The sequence below is a fragment of the Ceratotherium simum genome, chromosome 30, assembly GCF_057802395.1.
Source record: "Ceratotherium simum simum isolate JZ-2026a chromosome 30, ASM5780239v1, whole genome shotgun sequence".
NCBI classification, from domain to species: domain Eukaryota; kingdom Metazoa; phylum Chordata; class Mammalia; order Perissodactyla; family Rhinocerotidae; genus Ceratotherium; species Ceratotherium simum.
Genome location: NC_141929.1, coordinates 20102989 through 20118512, shown reverse-complemented (window position 1 = coordinate 20118512; position 15524 = coordinate 20102989). Strand labels below are relative to the sequence as shown.

Below are 15524 nucleotides of genomic sequence, written 5' to 3'. Positions count from 1 at the left end.
CAGCTCTCTGCAAACCACCCCCCGCCCCAGATCCAGCCACTCTAAACTTTCTGTTCTTCCAACATCCCTCCCCCTCACCTTCCTCAGGACCTCACCTGAGGCTGGCTATGCCCAGAATATTGCCCTCCTCTCAACCCCACACCCTCTCCCCTATTCACACTCATCTCTCTCCCAGGAAGCCAACCCCCTAACTTGGGTTAGGCCCCTGCTCACAACTCCTTGTACTTTTCACATCAAAAAACGGGTAATACTTTATTACTGCTGCTTAGTATTCAGAATCCCACACTGAGTGTGAACTGGGGGCAGGCCGGTTCGTTATCTTGTTCACCACAGTATTTGCAGCACCCAGGATGATGCCTAGGACACAGCAGGTGCCTAATGAGTAACTGTTCAATGAGTGAAGAGGTAAGGGCTGGCCGGAAGCCCTTCTTCTGGGGTGGGGGAGGGTAAGGCAGACCGCTGCAGCAGGTCACCCCGCACTGTCTCTATCATACTATCTGGGACTGAATCCTCAATGGCACCCCAGCAGGCATGGTGAGTGCTTGTCGGACTCCCGGAGAAGGCAGTCAACTCTGCCCAGCAGCTCCAGGAGCTCAGCTAAGTTGGGTTTTAAGTGTGGTCTCAGTCCCGCGGATGGACAGGAAGTCAGCAGTAGCAGCAGAAGGGACCCTGGGGTCATCCAGATGCTCCAAACCCTGGCTGGGCAACTGGCCAATCGCCCCTTTCTCTGGTACCCTAGGCCAGGCCGCCATCGGGATTCGCCAGGCCCAGCAAGTCCTCTGCCAGGCTAGTGAGCTCGTTCTCCTCGAGCGCCTCCACCAGGCGCTGCAGCGTGGCGCGACGACCCTCGGCCTGCACGAAGCGCCGCAGCAGCTGGAAGGCCTGCTCGTACAGCCCCTCGCGCTCGTACTCATAAGCCAGTGAGTCGAGTGCCGGGTCCCGCAGCGCGCGGCAGCTGCGCTGCAGGGAGCGCCCCACCTTGCGCCATTTGGGGCCCACTGAGCGCGCGAACGTCTGTTGGTCCTGCAGGCTCAGCGGCCGGTTCACTGCGGGGCGAGTGGGAAGCGGAGTGAGCTCGGGGGACCCCAGAGCTGGTACCCTTCCATTCCCGCCCCGCGGTTACCCGGCCCAGACCTCTCTCCTCCCCAGACTCCATCTTCCCGGTGACCCTGCCACTGCCTCTCCGCGTGCGCCTCACCTACGGGCTGACCCTGGAACAGAAAAGTCTGGCCAGATGGCGGCGGCGGCGGCGGCGGCTTCTCCTCCGACGGAGAGGGGGCCGGAGCGACCTCCACGTCACCACCCTGGACCCCCGAGCCGCACGTCAGATTCCGGAGCGCATCCTCCAACTCCACGAGTTCCTCGTCCCGGAGCCGGTCGGGCTAGGGAGCGGAGTGCGGCGTCGGTGGGGGTCTTAGCCGCGCATTCCGTCCCACCCTACCCCGGCCCCAGCCCGGCCGCACCTTCTGGGCGAAGATGCAGTTCAAACAGCGCTCCTCATCCGTCAGCAAGGTGTCCAGCTGCTCCGCGCCAGCGCGCAGCTCCAGTTGCAACGACAAGGAGTGCAAGGCGAGCGCCGCCGCCAAGCACCCCTGCAGCGCGGCGCGCAGCGCCCCCTCGCGGTAGGCTCGGAGGAAGCGGCCGCAGGGCTGGCGCCCGCAGAAACGCAGCTGCACAATCAGCTGCGGATCACTGCGGTGGATCTTGAGCATCTGCAGCACGTCCGGGCTCCCGCCGCTCTCTGCGGAGGCGGGCAGTCAGGCGCCAGGCGGTCCCCATGCGGGGCCGTTCTCCAAGCGGTCGGAGGAGGCGGTGAAGTCCGACCCCCCTCCCCCTCCCCAGACCTGGGGGTGCGGGATTACCCCAGAGCTCCCAGCTGGGAAACAAAATTGGGATGCAAACAGCAACAACTCAAAATGAAGGCCAGGATCTATCACAGGGAGCACCCTAAGACGGAGTGGGTGCCACGCTAGCCCCATCCCTGAAGCCCCAAATTAGGGTGGGCAAAAGGGACGTGGGGAGAGACTTTGCAGCACAGAGAGCGGCGGGTGCCCTGGGCAGCCAAGCCGTTTTTGTACGCGGCCGGCGGAGCAAGGGAGGAGTGAGAGGTCTTAGGTCTTCAGCCTCCACCAAGTGCGGCTCCTGCTGCCCCGGAAGGAGAGGGGCTCCCGCCGCTGTGGGGCTAGAGCCGGATCCCCCAACCGGCTTCAGTCTCCTGTGGCCTCTGCCCTGAGATGGGAAAGGGGGACCCGAAAGGTAGGTACTGGGGAGGTGTCTTGGGCAAGAATTGCTGCAGTGAGAGAGGAAGAGAGGAGAGAGATTCTAGATTAATAGAAAGCAGTGAGCTGGCTGGTCAGGGGAGTGGGGGGCATTGAGCAGGGGGACGTTAGTGCACACATAGGTGGATCGTACACAGACACGGGGCACGTGCGTAAACAGAGAAGAGAGTCTACGCAAGCAAGCAGGCGTCCTCCTCCCCTCGCCATCAAATCTTTTCCCTAAGGCTGTGGCCCGCAGAGTTGAAGAGGTGGGGGTCTCAGCCCCTGACCCCGCCCACAAGAGGCCCCTGGCCGCCCTTTCTTCTCCAAATGCCCGCCCGCCCACGCACCTGTCAATGCAGTCTGCAGAGCCCTGTACACCGCCACCTTCTGCTGGGGGTGAGCGTAGGCATCCGACAGGATCACCTTGTCCAGCGAGGACTCCACAAACAGGTATGCGCTGCCCACCCACTCCTCAATCCCATTTGGCCCAGCCGCCATCTTGCCTCCTGGAGATGCATATAGGCATCCAGATCACTCCCAACCCAGCCCTGGAGACAACTGTCCAGTCCCACGTGGCCCAGCTGTCCGCTCCTCAGCTGACACTCAGCTGTCCCCACCCAGCTGGCACACTTGTGAGGGGAAGTTCATCATCCCACAGGCAGCCCCTTGTGCTTCTGGCAGTGCTCAGCCCAGCTTAGCTCAGACGTGCAGTGAGGACTGTTCTCCCATCGCCTTCTCAGAGAAGGAGCCCAGGGTCACAGTGGCAGAGAGAAGTACTGTCCTGCAGCGGAGGCAGAGAAGTTCTGCCCTCTCCTCAGGCTACAGTGTCTCTCGTACCAAAGCTGACAGGAGACATCTTCATCCTGGATGGATGGTGCCCATGTCCCACAGCCAACAGGACCCATGTCCTGGTATGCTCTCAGCTTAAACTTGAGCCCCCAGAATCCCCGCGGGACTACAGCCTCCCCTTAGGTATTCTCACCTGCATTCCTACTGTATGTCCTGGCTTCCTCACCTGCATTCCTACTGTATGTCCTGGCTTCACTTCAAAGGACACCTGTAGTTTGCACCTGCCCAGATTCCTTTTCCCAATCCTGACCGACCTTTAGGGCCTTCCCTCTTCCCTCTTCTCAATCCATGTGCCTGTTGGGAGGGCTAACCCTAATCCCTACCTCCAGGTGTGGGCATGTGAAACAAGCCTGACTAATCTGCCTATGCCATTTGCCTTTCTAACATGAACAGTTCAGAGGTTGGACATAGGATTCAAGTTGAACCAATCAGAATCAACCTGCTACTTTGGCTGGACCAATAGGAGAGAGGCATTGGTTTTCCTTCCCTTCGGGTTGAGCTGGAAGGAAAAGTAGGTCTCCTTTGCCACTGCTTGGGAAGAGCCTGGCTGAGACTGAAATGGACACAGAAGGACACAGAGCCAAGAGAGGAAGAGGTGTACCCCTAACCACACTATGCCCCTGGCTCTAGGTGCATCCTGGACTTTTCGGTTATGTGAGCTAAATCATTCCTACTCTATTCTAAAGTCCTTGGAGCTGGGCTCTTGTCTTATGCAACTCAGATTGTTCTATTACAAATTCCTTCCCTGTCCAGACAGAGCCAGGGCCCCTTGGTGCTAGTATCTCCTCCATCTGTCTTCTGACAATACTCTAGCCCTAGACTAGGAGGCAAAACTCCAGCCAGGGAACCACTGCACTAACCCTCAGCTCAAGTGGCCTCCCAGTTACTGCACCCTGAGGCAGCAGGGGGGGAACTGCCCTGCCTCTTCCTCCCCACCTCGCCTGAGGCAATATCCCACCCTTCTCCTAGAAACATGGGTTTAAGACCCCACCTCCTGCCCCATCTGTCACATTTCTTTACTCTCTGGTCTTTGGCATTTCCACATGGTGGGCTAGGAGGGGTGCTCAGCCCCAGCTGTGAGCATCCTGGACATCGTTGCTCTGGGCAGGACAGATGGGGTGGCTCCAGCTGGCATCTATTTACATGAGGGACAGGGAACCTCACGGGAGGGGTGCCAGGAGGAGCCAGGGCCACAGCCTCTTGGACATCGTTGGGGAGGAAGTAGGGATCCTGAGCTCAAAGCACAGGCTCTGTTTCAGATCTGCCCCCAGACCCTAACCTGAGAGCCAAAGCTGGGAAAGTAACTGGGCAGGGGCCCTCCAGCATCACCCAGACAAGAGAAACGACATCTGGTGATGGTCCTAGCCTGGGTCTAAGCACAGGATCCATGCTTTTTGAGGCCCCCCTCCCCCCCATAGCCTTTAGGTAGAAAACATCTTAATACTTGTGATTTACCCAAAATGATAGTCTGGAAATTAACAGAAAGCTAGTATTGTTTACCTGGGGGGGGAGATTTGGGGGGATTTTTATTTTCATTGTATTTAGCAAATATTTTACTTTACGTTAAATAGACATATTTCCTTTGTATTAAAAAGGCAAAATAACTGTTTTTCTTAAAAAGCAAAAGAAAACAAAAACGGAGTGAGACTGTAGGTGACAAGTGGGACCAAGAGCAGTAGGAAGACAAATGGGGAGCCCTGGGGTAGTAGCCCAGGAGGGTAGGAGGGTGTGGGAACCTGCCCTCAAAACGTTTCCTCTTTCCTGTCTTCTTAGCCCCCCGATGGATGGCGTCCTGCCGCAAGGGGTGGAAGTGGGGGCGGGACGGGGCCAGAGTCTGCCCATCAGGCCTGCGGGGGGGGGGGCACTGGAAACCTGAAGGAGGGAGGATGCTCCATCACACTCACTAGGACTGGGCGAATGCGAGAAGTCAAACAGGCCTGTCAGACTGGAGGATGAGAGGGTCAGATAACAGGGTTGAGAAGAGGCCGGCGACTTTGGATCCCAATGTCCCCTTGGGGGCTCCTTCCTACGTGTCTTTCCACAGAAGCCCCTCCTCGGGAAGCCCCGCGCCCCACCCACCCGGAGTCCGCCTCTCTGAGGGCGGGGCCGCTGGGTCCTGGGAACACTTAGCTGGGCTGAGACTGTGAGGGACACGTGGGTACCCACTCAAGAAAATACGTCCCCACCCCCAGGGGCCAGCCCGGCGCAGCGCCCCATTAACAGCCTAACAGTTCCCGGACAGCCCCATCTCCGGCCGGGTGGGCGGTGACGGCCTGCGGGCGTGGCCCCTCAAGGATTGAAAGCCTGCGACTCCCTGCGTCCGGCCAGGAGCGCCCCCTACTCAGCTGCGCCGCTCCCGAGCTCTGGAGGGGGCTCCCCAGCCTCCCACTAGCCCACCCTTAGGCTGGGGTTTCACACGTGCGACTGGCTGAGGCGGGCATGGGGTCTCTGCTGACAGATCTGTCCAGAACCAGCCCCGCCCCGCCCTCTCACCTGCAGGGCCCTGCCACCCCTCCAAAGCCCCTAGCGGGGAAAGGGAACCTCCGGGAGCCAAGATCTGTCCTCTCTCTCCCGCCTCCCACGGAAACAGCCCAATAGGCCGCCGCCACCACCTGGCCTGGGCAGCCGCGGGTGACAACTGCGCCGCGCCCACTCTCCTGAGCCAGGATCTGCCTCTGCTCCCGCCGGCACCGGGAAGCCCACCTGCCCTCTGCACTAACCTGGCCTCCTTGGCCCGGCCCGGATTCCCACGCCCGCCCGGCTCCACGGGACTCGCGCTGCTTCCGGGTGTGCGCGGAGCGCAGGGGCGGCGCCACAGCCGGAGCAGCCTTGTCCGCCCCAGCGTCCCGCCCCCGGGGCTCCCTGCGGCTCCTTCCCGCCCACTGTCCGCCGCCGCCAGTTCCCAGCCTCTGGGCAAAGCCCACCTGGTCCGCTGAGCAGGTAAGACACAGGCGCCCAAGGTTAGACAGCAGGAAGAACTGCCCGCGCCAAGGACTTCGGGGCCTTTCGGCTTTTTCGAGGCCAGAGGGTCCCAGGGTGAGAGGTGCCCCGCTTCCTCCGGCGGAGAACAGACGGATCAACAAGGGGGCGCCCCCTGGGGACCAGAATTTTCTGGTGCCTTCCGAGGGGTCGAGCTCCATGACCTCTGATCTCTGCTACTCCCTGACACTCAGCACGGAGTGCCGGAGGGTCCCCGGTTCAAGCCTGGCTGAGGGTATCTGAAGGCTCTGGATACACGAGGCGCAAATTCTAGCAGGGACTGTTAGCCTGGAAAATAGAAAACTGGCGAGTGGTGTGAAACGTTGTGTACGAAAACTTTCAAACACCTTAAAGTAAAATTGGCAACTTCAAAGAGGACGCACACTTTCCAACAACGCCCCCACCCACTCACCCACACACACACACACAAAAAGGCTGTGCTCCGGGGTGGTTCTGCGGAATTCCAGCTGAACTTAAACCGCTCAGTGGGAAGCCTGGGCTGCTCAGGGGTCAGGATTGGAACTTGAACCCAGGGTCCCTCAGGCCCCAGAGCCCCAAGCTTTTCTCTGCCCCGCCAGGCCTTCATGGGAAGAACCCCGGACGTCTCCCGCGAGGAGGAGGAAGGGAAGGAGCCTCCTTTCCCCGGGCGGATTCTGCTGTGCCCCACCCGCGCCCCCGCTTCCTGATTGGCTTGTGGTCTCTGCCAATTAAAAGTCTTCTGTAATGCTCCCGCCCTATTAACCCTATCATCACTCTTTAGTGACTGGCTGGGCTAGGACGGGGTTTCTCAACCTGGGACCTGTGGACTCACCGGCGCTTGTTGAAATTCAGATTCCTGGGCTGGCCCCATGGCTTAGCGGTTAAGTGCGCATGCTCCGCTGCTGGCAGCCTGGGTTCGGATCCCTGGTGCCAACCGCTTCTCCAGCCATGCTGAGGCCTCATGCCACATACAGCAACTAGAACGATGTGCAGCTATGACATACAACTATCTACTGGGGCTTTGGGGGAAAAAAATAAATAAAATTATTTAAAAATTCAGATTCCTGGGCCCTACTCTTCCCAGAGAGCCTGATTTAGTAGGTGAGGCCATGGAATCTGTATTGCGAACAAGTGTCTGAGTGATCCTGATGCCCTGTGCTGTCTGAGAAGCCCTTATTTCAATGGCCCTCGGGGCGGGGCTTGGGCCCAGTCCTTCCCTAGCACTCAGGGTCAAAATTGGGAGGGAAACAGTTCAGTGACCCCTAGGAGACTAGTCTGGGCCGTCCAGGTGGCTCTGAGTGTGTGTATAGAGAGGCAGGGGGAGGCGAGGCCGGCTCTCTGAGCTGGGGGGGAGGATGGGGTCATCCAGAGTCAGGGCCTGTACAGCCACCCTCCAACTTCTCCAGGGAAGACTTTAGCAACTGGGAGAAAGATGCCATAGCATCGTCCAAAATCCGGGTGTTTGGCTCTATCAACGTCACGCATAGTTAGGTGGTTCTGTTGCTTCTAATATAGCATAAAATGTGGATTTGTTCAACAAGTGAGAACATAGTTTAAAGGAGAATCAGAAAGCCTTTGGCATCCAGGGCCGACTTCATGGGTCTGGGACCTGTGCAGTTGTACAGCGCCCCATGCATAGTTTAATAACTTGGTTAAATGCTCTGCTGTCACTGTCGAAATTCTTAATAATGTTTTGAACAAAGAGCCTGCATTTTCATTTTGCACTGGGACCCGCAAATTATGTAGCAGCTCTTGGGCCATAAGCATTTCTACACATAGCCTTCGGAGTTCCCCTCCACTCTTGGGCCTTCCTGAGCCCAGGGCTGCCCCTCTCTCTCCAGGATACAGCTGTTGGGAGCAGCCGAGCCCCAACCCCGCGCTGGGCCATGGCCGAGCCTGGAGAGCAACTACCGGAGGAGGTGCTGGCGCTCATCTTCCGCCACCTGCCCCTGCGGGACCGTGTTGCTGCCGCCAGGGTCTGCAGAGCCTGGGCTGCAGCTGCCACCTGCAGCGCTGTGTGGCACGACACGAACATCAGGTGAGCCGGGTCCTGCCCCTCTCGCCTCCTGCCGCCAGCCCGCCTTCTCCCTCTCTCCGTGGAGTCGAGGGTTGGGGAGACTCGGTGACTCTCCCCAAATTAAAAAGCATAATCATCACTAACATTTATTGACCTCTTACTATGTACCAACGATTGTTCTAGGTGCCTTACATATATTAACTTATTTAATCCTCATGTGGTAGATAGGTAGTATTATTATCTCCATTGCACAGATAGGAAATTGAGGCAGAAAGATTTAATTACTTCCTGCAGGTCACTCAGCTAAGGAGTGGTAGAAACAGAACGTGAATCTGGCAGTTCAGAAGCCACGACCCGTCTCTCCTTAGAGACCGCTGGGAAAGCCCAGTTCCTAAAATATTGGCTTTCCCTGCCAGGGTTTCAACTTGCGACAAACGCATCGGAAGTCTTCTAAAGGGATAGGGTAGGAGACTCCTCCTAGCATCAGCGGCGACCTTGGGGCAACCAGGCACGGCGGGGACAGGGAGGTGTGTGGGTAGGGGCAGGAAGTGGGGATGGAGCTGGAACCCAGGCTGAAGGATGGGCAGAGACTTCTCTCCGGGTCGCGGGGACGCGGCCAATGCCTTTACCCCACCGCTTTAACCTCAAGTTGCGACTGTGAGCGAGAAGGCATGCTGTCACCATATCTGTCCGCCTGCCTGGACCACGTTCACAACCTACGGCTGGAATTTGAGCCCTCGAGGGAGCCGAGCCGCCGGGCGGCCACGGAGTTGCTGACCGCACTGGCGAGCCGTACCCCGGGGCTTCGAGGTCTACGCCTGGAGTGCCGCGGAGAGAAGCCTCTCTTCGACGCGGGCCGCGACGTCCTAGACGCCGTTCACGCCGTCTGCCGGGCCGCCCGTGCGCTGCGCCACCTCGATCTGCGGCGCTTGCCCTTCACACTGGACGACGCTCTGGTGTTGCAGGCGGCACGCGGCTGCCCCGGGCTCCGCAGCCTTTTCCTGGACAACGGTACGCTGGTGGGCAGCGTGGGGCCGGGCTCCGTGCTCGAGCTTCTAGAGGCCTGCCCACACCTGCGCGCCCTCGGCCTGCATCTGGCCAGTCTTTCGCGCACCGCCCTCGAGGTGCTGGCGGCGCCGGGTCGCGCGCCTGTCGCGCTCCTGGCCGTGCGGTGCGCGTGCCCCGAGGACGCACGTGCGCCCCCTCTGCCCGACGAAGGCTGGGCAGCGTTGCGCCGCCGCCACCCTGAACTGGCGGTGGAGATGGAGCTGGAGCCCGCGCTGCCTGCCGAGAGCGTGACGCGTATCCTGCAGCCTACAGTGCCCGTGGCTGTGCTGCGCCTCAGCCTATCTGGGGACACCGTAGGCCCGGTGCGCTTCGCAGCGCAGCATTACGCCGCAACCTTGCGTGTGCTCGAGGTGCGCGCCGCCGCCTCGGCCGAGCTGGACGCTGCGCTGGAGTTGCTAGCGGCGCGCTGCGCGGGCCTGCGCGAAGTGCACTGCTTCTGCGTGGTGAGACCCTCCGTGCTGCACGCCTTCCGCGCGCACTGCCCGCGCCTGCGCAGCTACACGCTCAAACTAACGCGGGAGGCACATCCCTGGCGGCCCACGTTTGTGGCGTGATGGGGCAAACCCTCCCCCTCCCACCCCACACCCGAGGAGACGTGTGGCCTCCGAGATGCTGGCTGGGTTTGCCCAGGCGCGCACCAAGTGCTAGCCCGCTCCTCCATGACTCTGTTGTGTCTCTTGTGCCTTTGGCGGGTTGGGGCTTGTGGATGGCCTCGGGACTAGCCCGGGGCGCCCTGAGTCCACTGGTGCTCTCAACATCTGCAGAAGCCCACTGTCCCCTCCGTACTGAGATCACCCTCATCCATCCCCACTCCTCTGCGAACGCTGCTCTGGCTCCGCGGCCCCGGCATGGGGGGAGGGAGGGCATAGGCGCAGGCCGGGCCTCAGGGGTGAGTGTGAAATAAACAAATCCTGCGCTATCTCAGTGTCCTGTGAAAGGCGGGGTCGGCCCTGAAGGAGGGGGTCGGGGAACTCGCAGAGGCTGGAGGAGCTGTGCCGGCAGGGGTGGGAGAGAAAGAGACCACAAGGTCGGTTGTACAGTACTGTGGCGGCTGCGGGGGTCGGGGGGGGGCTTCTGCATCCTTGGAATGACAATGCCCCAAGGTTCGGCGGGAGGGTGCCAGTTTCCCCTGCCCCCGCCGCTCCTATCTGCCCACTCTACCCGGTGCTTCACTGTGCCCGCGGCCATCGCCTTCTAGGACTTTTCCTAGTCCGCACCAGGCCGGGCACGGGGAATTTCTCCCTAAGAACAAAGGAGGCACAGCGGGCCTGAGGAGGGTAGAACTGGAACCCAGATCTCCCTCCCCACCGCACCCCTCCACACAGCCGATCCCAGCCTGCACTTTCGGTCTGCTGGTGCTCCGGCCGCGGTCTGAGCCCCGCCCCGCGGGTTCACACGTGGCCCCCACCTGACCTGGCGCCCGGAGGCGGAGTAGGGCGGGGCGGGCGGCAAACGCAGCACTTTCCGCGGCTTTCACAAGCCCGCGGCGGCCGGGCCGAGCGCTTAGCGGGGCCGAGACTGCGCCATGCAGGAAGCGCCAGCCGCGCTGCCCACGGAGCCGGGCCCCAGCCCCGTGCCTGCCTTCCTCGGAAAGCTGTGGGCGCTGGTGGGAGACCCGGGCACCGACCACCTGATCCGCTGGAGCCCGGTGAGGGCTGGGGCCCCTCGACCCCCTCAGTAGTCCCTGGGATCCCTCCACGTCAGTGAACATCCACGCCCACCCAACCCTCGCCTGGGACGGGGCTGTGGGTCCCTCTATTCAACCGTCCAGGGTAGTTTACCTTGGAGGGGATATGCGAGATGGAGGTGAGGCGACTTCCTCCGGGCCGAGGAAAGGGTAGGAGCCTTTTGGAGACCTAGAGCCCGAGGGATCTTCGAGGTCACTTAGTTCCCACCCCGCTGCATCAGACAGATCAGAAAACAGAGGCCAGGAGAAGGGAAGGACTGAGTCTGGTTCTAGCTCAGAGTCACATAGCGGGCTAGAACCCAGGTCTGGCCTCTGCTCCTCCTTTCCGAGAACCGAGTACATAGTGTGGGTCGGGCTGCGGTAGGGATTCACTGTAGTCGCCCCAGGCTAGGCCTCTGAGCTAGTTCTGTCCTGGCCTTGTCCCATGTCCCCGTGTCCCCATGAGCGACAGGCCCGGTCCCCAGAGTGAGTGCGAGTGTGTGTGTGCGCGCACCAGAGCGCGGGTCTGGCCGTGAGCGGGCACCGCTCACGGCGTCGTCCGGTCTCCGCCCGCACGGTGGGTGGGCGGGCGGCGTTCTCAGCAGAGCGGGACCAGTTTCCTCGTAAGCGACCAGAGCCGCTTCGCAAAGGAAGTGCTGCCCCAGTACTTCAAGCACAGCAACATGGCGAGCTTCGTGCGGCAACTCAACATGTGTGAGTCCTTGGGGCTGGGCGGGAAGCAGGTGTGGGTGACTTGGTGCGCGGTGATGCGGCTACTTACTCCCCTACGCCCCACTCCCTAGACGGTTTTCGGAAGGTGGTGAGCATCGAGCAGGGCGGCCTGCTCAGGCCGGAGCGCGACCATGTCGAGTTCCAGCACCCGAGCTTCGTGCGCGGCCGCGAGCAACTACTGGAACGCGTGCGGCGCAAGGTCGGGGAGGCCTGCAGGAACCAGTAAACCTGGGTGGAGGTGGTGGGATGGCTGGCCCTGTTCTATGCGACTCAAATCCAACGGTGCCTCCCACCTGCAGGTGCCTGCGCTGCGCGGCGACGACGGCCGCTGGCGCCCCGAGGACCTGGGCCGGCTGCTGGGCGAGGTGCAGGCTTTGCGGGGAGTGCAGGAGAGCACCGAGGCGCGGCTGCGGGAGCTCAGGCAGTGCGGGGGAGGGGGAGGGTGGAAGGGGTAAGGGGGGGTCTGGGAAGGCAGAAGACACAGGATGCCAGGCCGTTCTGGGCAGCTCCTTCCTCTCTGGTGCCTTGGTGCCTCCATCTAGACAAATGGGCCGAACTGTGGAACTCTGTTCTCTCTGGATGGATGATCCTCTGAGTGGTCTCGGGTTCAGGCCTGCCTTCTGTGGGGGGGTGGTGACTGGGCCGAACTCTCAGATGCCTCAGCACCGTCCCACACCTTCCCCTAGGCAGAACGAGATCTTATGGAGGGAGGTGATGACGCTGCGGCAGAGCCACGGTCAGCAACACCGAGTCATTGGCAAGGTGTTCCTCTCCCCCTACCCCACTTCTCTCTCCCACTCCTTGAACACCCTCGCTCCTCCCAGTCCTCAGTCTCACCTGAAAGTGTCTTGTTAGGGTGGGGGCAACGTCCAAAGTATGAATTAACACTTTGCTTCCTCTTCAGCTGATCCAGTGCCTCTTTGGGCCACTTCAGGCGGGGTCCAGCAGCGCAGGAGCTAAGAGAAAGCTGTGAGTGAGAGCCAGGGAGCTCATGCCCCTCTCCTTCCAGGACTCTCCCTGCCAGAGGGCCCATGCAGGGACCCCTCCTCCAGAAATCTCCTGGAGGGGGATCCCTTCACCAGGAATCCTTATTTTTCTCCCTTGCACTACAGATTTCCTCACCCCATGGCCATCTCCCCAAGAGCCCCCTTCCAGGACTTTCCCCCTTACCCTCAACTCTACCACCAAAACCCCATACTCAGATCCCTGAGTTCCAGGATCCTATCCCCAAATTCCCCCCTCCCCCCCATCCCAAAGCACCCCAACAGCAGAGGGTCTGGGGCCCAAACTATACTCCCTCCCTCCCCTCTCTACCCCAAAGGGCCCCCATCTCTGCGGGGAGCCCCTTCTGCCTCCAGCATGTGACTGATGCCCTGGCAACAGGCCTCAGCTCTGCTGACTTGGCTGCTGGGGCCTGTAGGAGGGAGGTGGTGCAAGCTGAGGGGCATGGGAGATGAACCTGCCCAGCCCCCTGCCTGTGCCCTGGCCACCCTGCGCAGGTCCCTGATGCTGGATGAGGGGAGCTCATGCCCAACACCAGCCAAATTCAACACCTGCCCCCTACCTGGTGCCCTCCTGCAGGACCCCTGCTTTATCCAGTCGGTAGGTTTTTGCTTCTCCTCCGTTCCCTAGGGCACAGCTGGGCTGATGGAGAGCCTGTTCCATTTCCTCATTCCCCAAAAAGAAGAGAAGATGGAGGCCAGCCTTCCCCCCAACTAGACCCAGGCTCCCCAGCACAGAGTTAGCCAGGGATCCCTCCTCAAACTTTCCCCCTTGCACCTGGTCCATGTGGTACTGGTTGGCTTCTGGCTCACCCTGTGCCTTGAGGTGAAGGGCTGGGCCTAGTATTCTATTTACAGCCCCTCCCAGAGACCACCTTGGGCCTCAGCAGCCCTCATAGGGCCAGGGGCCCCATCATCTCTGACATCCTGGAAGACTCTCCATCCCCTGAAGGGACCAGGCTTTCTCCCTCCAGTGATGGCAGGAGGTAAGAGGGACAGGCGCTGCCTTCTGGGGAGCCTGTGGGGAAGGGCCTGGCAGCCCAGATGGCTGTGGGGGTAGGGGGACAGGCCAGTGCCAGGGTCTGGTTGAAGCTTTTCTCTGGTGCAGGGAGAAGGGCCTGGCACTGCTCAAAGAAGAGCCGGCCAGCCCAGGGGGGGAAGGCGAGGCCGGGCTGGCCCTGGCCCCAAACGAGTGTGACTTCTGCGTGACAGCCCCCCCACCGCTGCCTGTGGCTGTGGTGCAGGCCATCCTGGAAGGGAAAGGGAGCTTCAGCCCTGAGGGGCCCAGGAATGCCCAACAGCCTGAACCAAGGGGTCCCAGGGAGGTACCTGACAGGTGAGCAGAGAGCCTATTCTTGACTGTGAGCCCTGTGGGCCACTTTTGCAGATAGACCAGCACTAACCAGCACCCCCGGGGAAACTTCCCAGCCTTGACTGACCCTTGGTGGTTGAGGGGGAGGTTGGACACTATGATCTGACCTAATTTCTCAGAGTTGCTCTAAGGAATACCAGCATCAGATGCCCCTGGAAAGTGGAAACAACTCTGTGGTAGGGCTCAGAAATCTGCATTTTAAAGGAGTTCACTAGGGTGGTTGTAAAGATAGTGAAGTACACAGTGGTTTGAGAACCACTGCTGTTGACAATTGCATAGGGAGGAGACACATCCCCAGACCCCAGCTCCACAACCCAAAACTTCAGGTCAAAGGTAAGAGGCAGAGGCACTCTCCCTGTGCCCCTCTATGTGTGTGGGGGGTCCTCTCCTAGCATTTTCTAGATGTTGTCAGATTTAGATCCTGAAGTATCCAGGTTCCCTGGGAACCTAATGGGTGGGCACTGCAAGGCAACAGCAGTTCTCTGTGCACAGGGGGCCTCTGAGCCTGGAGAGGGGGGGCCGGAGCCCAGACAGTCTGCTGCCTCCAATGCTGCTTCGGGCCCCCCCTGAAACTGTGGAGCCTGCAGGGCCCCTGGATGTGAGTACACCTTCAGCAGGGCAGGGGCATGGGGCTTGGTGGGGTCCAGCTGTCTGTGCAGCCTGGGGAGGGCACCACTGATGTGGAGCTCCCCCCAGGTGCTGGGCCTCAGCCTCCAAGGGCGGGAATGGACCCTGATGGACTTGGACATGGAGCTGTCCCTGGTAAGATTGGGGTGGGAACAGCAGGGGGATAAACTGCATTTAGGGGTTGCTGAGCCAAGCCCTTTGGTCCATGGCTGTTCTCTCTCAGCCAAAGCCCCAGCTCTCCTCCCAGCTCCCCTCCCCAGCTGCTTCCTGGGGTTCTCACATGCAGATGCAGCCCTTGGTTCCTGAGAAGGGTGAGACTGAGCTGGAGGTCAAGGGCTTAAATTCTCCAGGCCCAGGTAAGGACTGTGGTGACTCAGGACCTAGGGGGTGGGGGGTGGGGGTCGCTGATTGGCCTGAGCTACCTTGATTAGGTGGGCTGGGCAGTTTGTGTTTTGGAGGAAAATCCACTGAGTTTAGGCAGCCCTGCAGAGAGCTACTTAAGCCACCCATCCTCTCACCACTGGGTGAGAGTGGAGAAGTTGATAATGGATGTTTCATCCTAACTGACCAGAGGGCAAGGCGAGTGTGGCTCTCCTTCCCCTAAGAAAGGAGGGGGAACCGTTTCTCCCTGCTGAGCACAGCCCTACTCCTCCTAGGGAAGGACTCCACGCTTGGGGCGCCACTCCTGCTGGACGTCCAAACGGCTTTGGGAGGCCCAGCCCTCGGCCTGCCTGGAGCTTTAACAATTTACAGCACCCCTGAGAGCCGTGCTTCCTACCTGGGCCCCGGGGCCAATCCCTCCACGTGAATCCCGCTCCACTCGGAAGCCAGCCTGGCTGAAGGGCTGGCCTGCGGCAGCACGCCCTTCTCAGCTTCCTGGCGCCCCCTGGCGGAGGCTGAGTGAAGCCCCTCCTACTCAGCGGCCCCTCTCCGTTACCGAGCCCCGCACATAAACCGCATTTTTTTCTCTGTT

General features: G+C 60.6%; 3 protein-coding genes across 5 annotated transcripts; 2 read left to right on the top strand and 1 right to left on the bottom strand.

The window, feature by feature from the left end:
• Positions 1–133: 133 nt before the first annotated feature.
• On the bottom strand, positions 134–6667 carry TRADD (TNFRSF1A associated via death domain). 3 transcript variants are annotated; one of them, XM_087420135.1, is made up of 6 exons: positions 6516–6667; positions 6035–6377; positions 2609–2767; positions 1464–1741; positions 1199–1382; positions 134–1046 (listed from the first exon to the last, which is right to left on the bottom strand). In XM_087420135.1, the coding sequence occupies exons 3-6, from the start codon at positions 2757–2759 to the stop codon at positions 736–738; spliced, it is 924 nt and encodes a 307-aa protein (XP_087276261.1). In that variant the 5' UTR covers positions 2760–2767; positions 6035–6377; positions 6516–6667; the 3' UTR covers positions 134–735. The 3 variants fall into 3 exon arrangements, with proteins under 3 accessions (XP_087276261.1, XP_004431761.1, XP_087276260.1); XM_004431704.3 differs by lacking the exons at positions 6035–6377; positions 6516–6667 and adding an exon at positions 5831–5889; XM_087420134.1 differs by lacking the exons at positions 6035–6377; positions 6516–6667 and adding an exon at positions 5831–5853 and having other exon boundaries at positions 2609–5055.
• Positions 5794–10064, top strand: FBXL8 (F-box and leucine rich repeat protein 8). The gene is made up of 3 exons (XM_004431705.3): positions 5794–6050; positions 7910–8106; positions 8735–10064. Exons 2-3 carry the CDS (start codon positions 7955–7957, stop codon positions 9705–9707), a joined length of 1125 nt encoding a protein of 374 aa, XP_004431762.1. The 5' UTR covers positions 5794–6050; positions 7910–7954; the 3' UTR covers positions 9708–10064.
• A 171-nt stretch (positions 10065–10235) lies between these two features.
• Positions 10236–15524, top strand: HSF4 (heat shock transcription factor 4). Its single transcript, XM_004431706.3, has 13 exons — positions 10236–10801; positions 11425–11533; positions 11623–11750; positions 11851–11975; positions 12238–12313; positions 12456–12520; positions 13051–13153; positions 13411–13538; positions 13661–13888; positions 14417–14522; positions 14621–14686; positions 14838–14907; positions 15208–15524. Exons 1-13 carry the CDS (start codon positions 10679–10681, stop codon positions 15357–15359), a joined length of 1479 nt encoding a protein of 492 aa, XP_004431763.2. The 5' UTR covers positions 10236–10678; the 3' UTR covers positions 15360–15524.